At 33.5% G+C, this 12,321-nt stretch overlaps 1 protein-coding gene across 1 annotated transcript; it reads right to left on the minus strand.

The window, feature by feature from the left end:
* Positions 1-164: 164 nt before the first annotated feature.
* Positions 165-2,996, minus strand: LOC145069449 (Rubisco methyltransferase family protein). The gene is made up of 5 exons (XM_079016385.1): positions 2,549-2,996; positions 1,589-1,755; positions 1,200-1,496; positions 822-1,085; positions 165-674 (listed from the first exon to the last, which is right to left on the minus strand). The coding sequence occupies exons 1-5, from the start codon at positions 2,931-2,933 to the stop codon at positions 303-305; spliced, it is 1,485 nt and encodes a 494-aa protein (XP_078872511.1). The 5' UTR covers positions 2,934-2,996; the 3' UTR covers positions 165-302.
* Between the last annotated feature and the right edge of the window lie 9,325 nt (positions 2,997-12,321).

Consider the following 12,321-nt stretch of genomic DNA (forward strand, 5'->3'; position numbering starts at 1 on the left):
TATAAAACCAAAAGAAATAGTTGGTATGCCTAAAATGCAATTATATTCCTTCAAAGTTCACCAACAATCATCATTACTTAAATCTAAATGATCCTCAATTTTATCAAGCCTAAAAAAGGCATATGACATCTATGTTCCTTTTCTATACAATGCGTGTTAAGAGATAGACAACAAAACAAAAGTCCATTTATTTATTCTAGATAAAAGAAAAAAAAAAAACTGTCATTTATCATCATTTAAACAATTCAATCACCCAAAAAGAAAAACAAATTTGTTCATACAACACATCACATCATCTAACTTTAAGAAACGAGAGATTCTTTAGAAGAAAGTAACTTGACCCTTTTAGCAAGATCTCTCATGACATCTATAATCACCGATTTCTTTTGAATCCTGAATTTTAAAGCCAATTCCGTTGAGGTCAAAACACCCTTTTCAAGAATCGATTCATCTTCCATTATTTTTGTGGGAAAGTGATTAAGTGCAATCACACATAATGCAATAAGTGTCCGAAGAGCAGCTGTTTCATTTCCTAATCCAAGTGGGGCCTCAATAGACAATGATTTAAGCGTATTTAAATCACATGTCTGAACCGATTCAGCATCATTTGTTAAGAGTGCTCTTAATGCAGCCAATAATCGCCCTTCTACTACTTCGGGCCCTCCTAGTGTTACCTAAGGAAAACAAAAAAAGATGTAAAAATAAATCAATAAAGAAAAGTACTTTCACCTTTTGAAAAACCATTTTTCTTGGTTATCGAGTTTTGATATTCAAGTTTACTTTTTTTTTTTTTTGAAAAAAAAGGGATAATGATATAATACCTTAAGAATAGCGTGTTCTCCCTCGAGATTTAATTTAGATAAAAATTCTTTTTGCCACGAAGAAGGTGAAGAGAAATTAGGGTTTGAAACCCCAGCTGCCATGCTAGCAGCATCGAAAAGACCTCCATCATATTTTAATTCAATACAATCATAAGGATTTGATGCCACCACAAATCCATAATCTAGAAGGAAAAAATCGTTGCTCAAGCAACCATAATTAAGTGTCATATGATCACGCTCTTTGATATTCATCCCTGCAACAACCTGAAGAAGAAGAAAAAAACGGGGCATTGAATCTATAATTGATTTCGTATGTTTACACAAAAGGATTTGATAACTTTAAATTAAAAAAAAAAAAAAACGAAAAAAAACGATTACCTTGACTAGCATCTTCGGATCCCCTGAACCTTGTTCTTGAACAATTTCCGCATTAGGGGTAAAACTATGATTACACATATCAATAAGAGGAAGCATCATTGGAATATTATCACTATGATTTCCAGTTTTTGCCCCATGTAATCGGAAAGCTCTAGAAGAAACAGACGACATAGCCCACCCTAGAGAAGACGCGTCTACCTCTCGCCCTCCAAAAGGGTGATTTTGTAATTTCACATCTTCAACTTCACGTCTCACTTCTTTCTCAAAATCAAGAAGAAAACGGCATCTCTTATTCACCTATATATGTAAAATTGCAACATATAATAAAGAAAAAGCCAAAAGGTAAATAAGTAAATTGTAATTGACCATTTTACCCCTGGAGGAGGTACCTGGTAAAGAAGAGGGGCGTATTGCAGGTTCTTTATATCTTCTCCAGGAAAGAAAATGGGAAGAGTGAAAGATTCGGGAAGATTGCTGATGTAAGGCCACCAAAAGGAACCGGTTTTAGCTCTCTCTTGAAGAAGTTTTAAACCCAATTTCATAGCCCATAATTCCTCTGCCAAACGCTCCAAATTCCAGTTTTACACCATTTCAGAACTCAATTTTAGCCTACTTAATAATGCAAAATAGGGTTACTAACCTATAATGGAATGTGTAAAACAAACCTATTGAACACCATGAGAAAATTGAGAGAATATTTTAGCATGTGAACCTCCTAAGTCACTATTGGTTTATGATTTTTAGAAGAGTTAATGTTTGTTTTCTCACATAACATGTGGATTTCATAAAAAATTGAACCATGTGTGAGAATGAATTATGAACGATGTGTGTATTTTAGAGGTTGGTTTGAATGCTAAAGAAAAAACTAACATAAAATGGTGTTTTTGCTAAAATAAAAACAATCACATGATATACTATATAAACTAATTTCGAGCAAATTTTAGTAGTTATTACTAATAAATAAAGTTAGTTAACAGGCAATTTATACAATTACTCATCAACTACTACTACAACATATTGGTATCACGCAAATTGCCCACCACCTCCATTGTTGGATATGAACCCTAATTTGAGCTGAAACCAGTCCATGACCAAGTGGATTCAACTAATGAACGGATTGGTTTATTACAAAAGAAAGTTGATGGTTGAGGATGAAATTTTGTGTCGTCTTATCTTCTTTTCTATCTGAAACTTGCTCTTCAAAGAGATTGTTTTTTCTTCAATGGTGTTGTATTTTGTATCAGAATTTGCATTCAGATGTTTATTTTGCAAAATGGGGTATTCAAATTGCTAGTAACTCTAAGCACCAGATTGAAAATTATCTAAAAAATTGTTGAAATATCACATACCAGGAACGTAACGAGTAAGATTGACCAAATTGGAGTAAGATTCATCTCCACCATCGGAATCATTTACCGGAAACCGCAACGGGATGTGCTCCGGGAGGGCAATTAGTTCAGACCCTTTAGGGATTTCTTCAGACGCGATTAATCCAAGCCCATATGGACCGGATTCTGCAATTCTCACAGAAGGGTGGACGAAACCACCTTCTCTTCTTACCCATTTGATTAGGTCAGGTGGGTTTGGAACTAACCTCGGCGTTGCGGCGGCGGAGCAGGTTAAACGACGGTTGAAAGTTAGAACCCTGGTCGTGCTTGGGTTTATCGTCAAACAGTAGTCTCTTGTAGCCATTAACATTATCTTGCTCGTTGTCGAGCTCATCAAATTCGACATTTTGAGAAATTTTGGCACAGTAGATAGATTCCAAGTATTCGTGATTTGGAGCTTCAAACTCAAATTATCAGCGTTTTGGGCATTTTGACACACGCGATAGAAAAACACCCTTAGGTTTTCTATTCTACATGTTTAGTCCTTAATGTATAATACATAACTTTAGAGTAACTTTTATAGTATTACACTTTTACGGTCCTTGATGTTTAATACATAACTTTAGAGTAACTTTTACATGTATTCGGACACTAGTCGGAGACACCAACCCGTCCCCGGTTGAAATCAGGTTTCATCACGGCTCGACTCTGGTTTGTATCTCTTTGTTTTAATTCTAGATCAAATGTCTCATGATATTCAGGGGGAAGAGCCTTGGTGTATGTTTTTTACTGATGTCATTGTGTTGGTGGCCGAGTTTAGCGTTGGGTTGACTACTCGTTTGGACACACAGAGGGTGATATTATAAGAAAATGGCTATGCCTTAGTATTGACCTTCGGTACAATTTCAATGGGGAGACGAATAATGAAAGAGTATATGTAAGTTTAAGGGAGCATGCTCTTACCCCGAAGGAAAGCTTTAAGTATTTGGTTTCCATGATCCATAAAAAAGGGGGGTAGGGGTTGTAGATGTAGATGTCACCCATCGTATTAAGGCAAGTTGGTTAAAGTGGAGGTCAGCCTCAAGATTTATGTATGACAAGAAGGTCCTACAAAAACTAAAGGAGAGATTTTATATGGTAGCTATAACAATTAGTTATTTTGGATCAATAAAAGTCAAGCAAGTCAAACCAAGGTCAAACGAGTTAAATATAAGTCAAATAATTAAATAGTTTAAATTCAGTAAGGAAAATTAATATTGCTTTTAAGGTTTTCGGTTTTTGGAATCAAAAACCACGTAGACCGAAATCTCATCCATTGAACCGAGAACCCTTTGAACCAAAATCAACCTAGACTAAGAACCCTCTTATTACCAAGAACCACTCCACCGAGAACTCCTTTGGACCGAAGACCTTGATCTCGGTTGAACTTTTAGACCGAAATCAAGGGATTTCGGTGAAGATAAGGCCGAAATCTCACTTTTAAACGGTGACACACCTTCCAAAGAGATAAATTACACATCCCAATGCATCTATCACACCAATTTTATCCCTATATATATATATATATATATATATATATATATATATATATATACTAGTTGTTATCTGCGTCAAGCGATAGGTGCGAATAATTTCTTTTGGTAATTATTTCAATTCGAAAATACGTATGATTGGACATCCAACATTGACAGGAAGGCAACGAAAAGGTAAACCCCTAACATGAAATATAATTTGCTTTGGAAGATGGTAACTTATAACTTGGAAACTAATCCATGTTCTTTAAGTCAAGATAAAAAAGCATAAAAAATATCCTGTCTTTACAGGATTGTTATTAAATAAATATATATATATATATATATATATATATATATATATATATATATATAGAGAGAGAGAGAGAGAGAGGTTCTAGTGTTAAAAGTATTTATTGTTTTATTGTATGCATAAATGTGAGCCAATCAAAATTTAATAGAAAAAACAATAAATCAATAAAGGTAACTAGGTAATTTGATAAATAACTTCCACAAATACTCCCTATAATTTTGCTAGTTACGTTGATTTTAACCTAATCCCCACATTTTATATACGACTGATTTTAACCTAATCCCCAAGTAATTAGAAACACCTCCATTGCTTCTTGACCAATTCGAAGAAGTAAGGTGAAGAATGAAGGCGAAATCGAGGGGCATCGGTGGTGGCAAATCAACCGCAAAGAGGTGGGGGAAAAGCTGTCAATCTCAGTGGGGCAGCGATAGACTACTTAAGTAGCTTTCCAGCGGTATCTCTTATGATCCGACAGTTAAATGTGAAGAGAAAGGAGAAGGTTGGCCCGAGAGAATCAAGGCGAGCAGCAACAACGCATGTTTAGGGATTTGCGACGGAGGCTGCTGTCCTCCTGACCACCGACTAACTCCACCACCGGTGGAGGTTTTCTTAACCGAAGCCGAAGAAGAGGGAAGGAGGGGAGAAACAAATTTGTGCACTGATTTTGGAATATACAATTGGAGGATCTGCAGTTGCTCGTGGCATTTCTCCTAATTTGGTATGTATATGAAAGTAATAGGCAATGATGCTACTTTCTGGACTTAATTGGTATGCTGAAATCAAATCTTTTCAAGCATTGCTCTTTGGGGGTTCAGATAGTCTAACATTTTTTCTAGCATGCCATTTTATTCCTTCACTTGGTATTGTGGTCGACCCTTGTGCAGCTTTCTTGGTGTTTATTGTTACAGGGATATTATGTGTTGGAATCAAAGAGGTATTCCTTCATTTTCTTCCAAGGATCTTTTTTTTTCTTCACTAAGTTGTGTTGGAACTGTTGTTAAACATGTTTGTTTTATGAAATTTGAATGTTACAGAGCACCTTCGTGTGCAAACATTTGTGCTATGATCTTTATTATTTTAGCGGGTGGATATCTAGGGTTCAAAAGTGGATGGACTAATGTTTCTTGGATATCAATGGGATACAAATTGGCTTAATTTCACAAGTTATCCTAGTAGATGCACAGAAGTTTACCAGTGAGCAAGTTGCAATTATTACCTTGCCATATCAAGTGCCTGATGGTTTTCATGGAGCTTTCATGCCGATAATCTCCTAAATATATCCCATCAATTCTATTGGAATGGAATCATGAATTCCAATTCTGTTGGAATGGAATCACGAATTCCAATACTGTTGGAATCATAGAAGTTGATGCTTGAAGAACGGACAACAAAATAGAAAGTGATTATAAGCAACATTATTCTTTTAGAATGCATTATTGTCGTTGTTAGATTTTGATGTTTTCTTTCCCGTTTTGAAAGTTTTTTTTAGTTTTATTCTTTAACAATTGTTACATGTATTCTATAAGAAATAATGTATTTTTTTGTATTTATTCTTCAATTGATTGGTCAAGAATTTGTTGTTCTACAAGAAGTTTTTAAAGTCATGATCAAGAAATAGGTTCAAGAATATTTTTATTATTTATGGTTCAATAATATATATATATATATATATATATATATATATATATATATATATATATATATATGTATATATGTATATAATATACCCATAAACATATTTCTGTTAGAATGTCCGAATTAAAAGAATTATAATTCGTTAAATCGGATTTTTAAAATTAATAGAATCTATGATCCCTTAAAAATGCAATTTTCCTTTATTAAATCTATATTAAGTGACTAAAATGCCCTTGCAATTAATTAAAATGATATTGTTCAATTATATTTAATTCAATAATATATATTAATCACTTTCTTAAAATAAGTAAATTTGATTGGCCCACATTTATGCATACAATAACACAATAATTACTTTGAATAGAATAACCTAAGCCTATAAATATATATATATATATATATATATATATATATATATATATATATATATATATATATATATAACCTAAAATGAAGTACAAAACTTAAAATACATGTTGGGAAAGATATTGTGTTGATCTAACTTCAAACGAATGATTTATGCCATTTTAATATAATTCACAGATTATGCCTATTAAACTTTCAGTCCAAGACTGATTTTTACGCGGAACAGTTAAATACACGAAACCAGTATTTTAGCTTAGTAGAAACCGATAACGATACATAAAAACTTGTTTTTATTTTGGGTTAAAATATATGGTGGGTTAATAATTGAAGTATGCTTTGTTTTAGATTAAAAATAGAAGATATAAAAATAGACACATGTTTATCACGATACCATAGATCTTTGTTGCCAACAAAATAAAAAAAAGTAACTTAATTATAATTTAAACACATTTTTTATACATTCATGTGTATATTATAGTACTTTACTTTCATTTTTTTAACGATGTATTTTTCGTTTTTTTTTTTCAAATAGTTTCCTTCGTTGATAATTTTTCTTTCATTCATATGTTGTATTCCGAAGACCAAACAAGCAATATATATATATATATATATATATATATATATATATATATATATATATATATATATATATATATATATATATATATATATAGGTGGTTCAATTGACAAAATAAAAAAGGTTGAGAATGGGGGAATCATTCTCAGCCACTCATTTAATCTAAGCATAAAAGACACGGTGGCAAACTTGTAAATATCGTAATAACCTTCAATCTCAAATACGTAACTTTAGAGAATTCGATAACTGTGCGTTCATCGTCAAAATTTTTCCTCCAACCTTCAATAATCATCCAGATTTCTTCAACTAAACCGGAATTTCTTCGCTGTTCATGAAATTGGAATCGGAGTTCTGGACTCGCAGTCACAATCGACATTGAGGGACTTAGAATCGGTAATCACAGGTTCCCAATCGGATTTTCGGAAATCAAAATCAAATTGAGAAATCGATTAGAGATAGGATGTCGCATCTGAAGTCGAAATCGGAAGTATATGATGATTTGGAATTGATAACTTAATGTTTTTAACATTTTTAAAATAGTTAACTTATTTGCACTCCAACTGTTTGATGAAATGCATAAACTAAATTATCACGTTATATTCACATATGAATATGTTTTCTCACCTGAATCAATATATGATTATTAAAACACAAAACAAATATGCAAGTCTGTATGTTATTCATATGTGAATAACATATAAAAATTATATATATTTGTCAAAATACCTTCAATATTCATAAGTGAATATACCTTGTAATATTCATATGTGAATATACTGTGTAATATTCATAAGTGAATATATCATCTAATATTCACAAGTGAATATACTCTGTAATATTCACATGTGATATACCATGTAATATTATGTAATATTCACATATAAAATATTAGTTAATACTCATAAGTGAATATATCATCTAATATTCACAAGTAAATATAATATGTTAATATTCACAAGTGAATTCATCGTCCAATATTAAAATATGAATATACTATGTTTATTATATGTTATATTCATATATGAATGATACTTAAATTATAAAAAAAAAAATCATACTTTTTATTCATAAGTGAATAACGAATGTATTGTAATAAAACCTGATGCATTGTTATTCATTTATGAATAACGATAACTGAAAATATAAAAAAAAAAAAAAATTATTTTATCTTAAAACTATATCAATATGGATGTCTATTTGTAGAGAATAAAAAATTATGAATTTTGGTATATTTAAAATCATTTTTTGATAAAAATATCTTATAAAAATTAAAAAAAAAACGAAAAAAAAAACTATGTTTTTGTATATATTAAGGTAATGATTAGCATAGTTTAAGGAAATATGTTATGTTGGAAAACACATGTGCATTCGTTTCCCATTTCCACCGGTACGTTGGAGGCTTTTGCGGCAAAAGTAAATGATTGGCTGAGAATGATTCCCCCATTCTCAACCTTTTTTTCTCAATTGAACTCTCCCCTATATATATATATATATATATATATATATATATATATATATATATATATATATATATATATATATATATATTGTTGCTTTGTATTAAAAACAATATTTTGTAGGTTATATTAAAAGAAAATATAACTACTTTATTGGTTTTACACTAAGATTTGTTATTGTTTTGGATTCAAAATAAAATTATGTTGGTGTTTTACAAAATATGTAGCTTTTTGTTTAAAAAAAGTGTTGTTTGGGATTAAAAAATAATGTACATTGTCGTTTTTTATATGATTCTGCATTATGATTTCCGATTTTCTTGTGATAACATATCAAAATTCATCAAATAAATATGAATGTGGAGATAACCATTTTAGCCATATATTTGCTTCATACTTTTGTATGTTTAACATCTCACTTGTCATAATACCAATGGTGGGATTGTATTGTTGTAGTGGTGTTGATTATGATGGCATGTGCGGAATTAGGAAAGATCTAGTAATTCATCATACAAATTCAAGAACACAAGGAGTAAATAAATCTTTGTAAGCTCTTATTAGATCTAGAAAGATTATACAAATGGGTTTGTATACAATTTCTCTCTCTAGTCTAACACTCCAAATGGTTCACTTACATAATGGGAGTCACTCACTTCCTATTTATAGGAAAGACTCAACCCATTTACACATACTAAGAGGAAAGCCTAAAACACTACATCCAAGCATGACTTTGCACCCTAACATTTTCCCCCTCAAAGTTAGGATTGGATGTCCGACTTTAATCTCCAACGAGCTAGCGCGATCAAGACCAAACTCCCCCTCGAAGTAACACCGGTCTTCAAATCCGCAAATGAATATTCGACAAACCCGAAAAGCTTCGAATACCCATCATTCTCCCCCTTTTTATAATCAAAAAATGATTATAAAACCCACTAAGGATGAGAAGCGCCCGATGAAAAGTCTTCACGATACTCCCCCTTGATGTGTACCAAAAATAAATCACCAAAAATCTTGCATGGAAAAACAATCACGAAAAAGGTACAAAACATTTCCAATTTATGAAAAATTTTGACTTTTTGGGTGAAAGTTGCAAGATTTTTCAAAAACCGGGTAGAAATTGTCATTTTCTGAAACTTGCAGGGACCCGTTGCGCTAAAAACAACCAAATATGCGAAGCTCTAGCCCATTTGCGAAACCGGGCATAAAGCGTAAATTCGCACAGACTGCAGGGACCAGATTCGAAAATATTCCCATTTCTCAAAAATTTTACCCCATATGCGTAACTGGGTAAAATTTGTCACCTTGCAAAGACTGCAGGGATGCGAAATAACTTCCACAAATACTCGCTATAATTTTGCTAGTTACGTTGATTTTAACCTAATTCCCCCCTTTTATATACGGCCTACGGCTGATCTGATCAATCTTCATCACCGGTGTAGGATCAATCTTCATCACTGGTTGAAGACTCCTTCACGCCGACCATCAAATTGGCTATTGACCTAATTTCCCGGCGATGATGAAGAAGATACTGAAGAACCCCACTCCCTCCGTTGAAGATGCCATCACCAAATCCAAAAAGAAAACACGAAAAGTCTCCCAATCGAAACCGCAACCAGCGTTTACCATCGGCGACATAGAAGATTTTCAATTTAAGGAAGACGAAGTTAAAGAAATTAGGGCATCCTTTGTGACATCCCCAAAATGACGGCCAGAAAAGACCGATTTTCATTTATGCTTTTAAATAATTTCAGAGTAAATCCTTTTGATTTGAAAGAGTTGCGGAATTTGTTCCCAAAACAAAACATAATAAAATAATATTTATCAAAGCATTTCATCAAGAGATGCATTTTCATTATATAATCAAAACTCGGGATGTCATGTTCCGATACAGACCATAAAGCATAAACGATAACATTACAAGTCATTCAACAAATATATACATATACAGACTTGTAAACAAAACAACTTGATGATTCAACCATCTTATGCCCTCGCGCCACTACCTGTAATACAAATAAAACTGAGTGGGTTAGACTTGGGAGCCTGGTGAGCATATAGGGTTTTCAACCCACAACAAATAAGTTATATTTAATTTCACCAACCAATCACTATCCCGATTACCCATTCCCGTTATCCTCACTTTACGTCCCTAAAATAACATCTATCTCAAGGGACCTAATCTAGGATTTTCATTGGGACGGACATCACTCCGAAGGGGTTTCCTCATCAATAGATATCCTAAAGGCAACCATGAGGGGGATAGAGTACACCGGTGAACACATCGTTCACAGCACCTACAGGTTATGAACCTGCTAGCGTTCCACTGGACTGTCTAGAAAGAGTCCGTGGTCGTTATCCATACTCCGCTGAATAACTAGATCAACAACAACAACAATATCGAGGCCTCTCATCTGTTTATTACACACCAACTATCTACCCATGTTCTACCCAACATATTAGTAGATAAAATATATACTTTCATACATAGTTTAAAACCTGTATATCATTTTCATTCAATATATATTCCACATAACAGATGAGGCATACCCACGTAACACGTATTTCATAGAAAGAAATTCAGATTTATGAGATGGAATAAAGTGAATATCCATTCACGCATACAATCACAAAATATACACATAACAAGTATATCGCATAAAATACTTCATAGTTACTTGTTAGAAGAAAGTAACTGCACCCTCACACATATAAACCACAATTTACTTAATACACTCAAACCGCACTTGTATTATTATCGTGTTTATGAAAGGTAGTATACACTCACTTGATCAGAAGACGATCGGACAGCACTACGACTTGCAGAAGTAGTAATCCTCAGCAGATCTGGAAGATCTTCACAAAAATCGAACTTCTCGCGGGCAGAGCTTCGACTCGGGAACCACACTTCTCGGGATCTTCGGGATCTCGGGACTTGCCTCGGGGCTCGAGAATAATACCAGGGCTTCGGGGTATTTCTGGCACGCAAAATGATGCAAAACGGGAGAGAGAAGAGAAGAAATTGGCAAAAGACTCGGCTGCCTTCGGATCCTATTTATAGAGGTTGGAGCCTCGGAGTACGCGGGGCGTACTGGACTTCGAAATCGTCACTGCATGCGTCATCCGAAGTGTCGACACTCTTCGGAGTACGCGGGGCGTACGTCGGATCGGACTGGTGACTCCCCCTTCGGATAATGCCGGATTTTTCAATTAAAAATAAATACAATTTATTTATCAAACTTCGGAAATTCATATCTTCTTCATACGAACTCCGTTTTCGACGTTCTTTATATCCACGCGAAGGTGAGACTACGCTCTACAACTTTCGTTTAGACTCCGTCGGCTAATTTCGACTTTATTTTTATTTTTTATTTTTAATAGGCCGCGACAGAAACTTTCGTTATAAATTCATAACTTCTTCGTTTGACGTCCGTTCTCGCCTAACTTTTTATCGCTTCGATACTAACAACGAGATCTTCGTTTCTCGTTTAGAATACTTCGGCTAAAAACCGCTCGATCTCAAATCGAGTATTTCAGGCTGCATACCGCTAAGTCGAAACTTCGATAAATCATAACTTCCTCATACGAAGTCAGATTTGGGCGTTCTATATATATTCGGAAACCTCGTTTCAACTACTACAACATCAACCAAAGATATTAAGTTCATATTACACTTAAATTTTGACGCTTATTTTTATTTTTAATTAATCAAACCACATAATTAAGCAATTAAGCACAAAACACATAATACTCAAATAATACATTCTTATTATTTCAAAACGGGTTACAAAGGTTAACCTAGACTATTACATTGCTAAAAATGGCAAGCCCGGAAACACAGGCATTACAATTCTCTCCACCTTAGAATGATTCCGTCCCCGGAATCACACATCAACAAACAAATGCGGATAGCGACCCATCATGTCACTCTCCGTCTCCCA

Source organism: Lactuca serriola, chromosome 8, assembly GCF_051521515.1.
Source record: "Lactuca serriola cultivar US96UC23 chromosome 8, Lser_US96UC23_V15, whole genome shotgun sequence".
NCBI classification, from domain to species: Eukaryota; Viridiplantae; Streptophyta; class Magnoliopsida; order Asterales; family Asteraceae; genus Lactuca; species Lactuca serriola.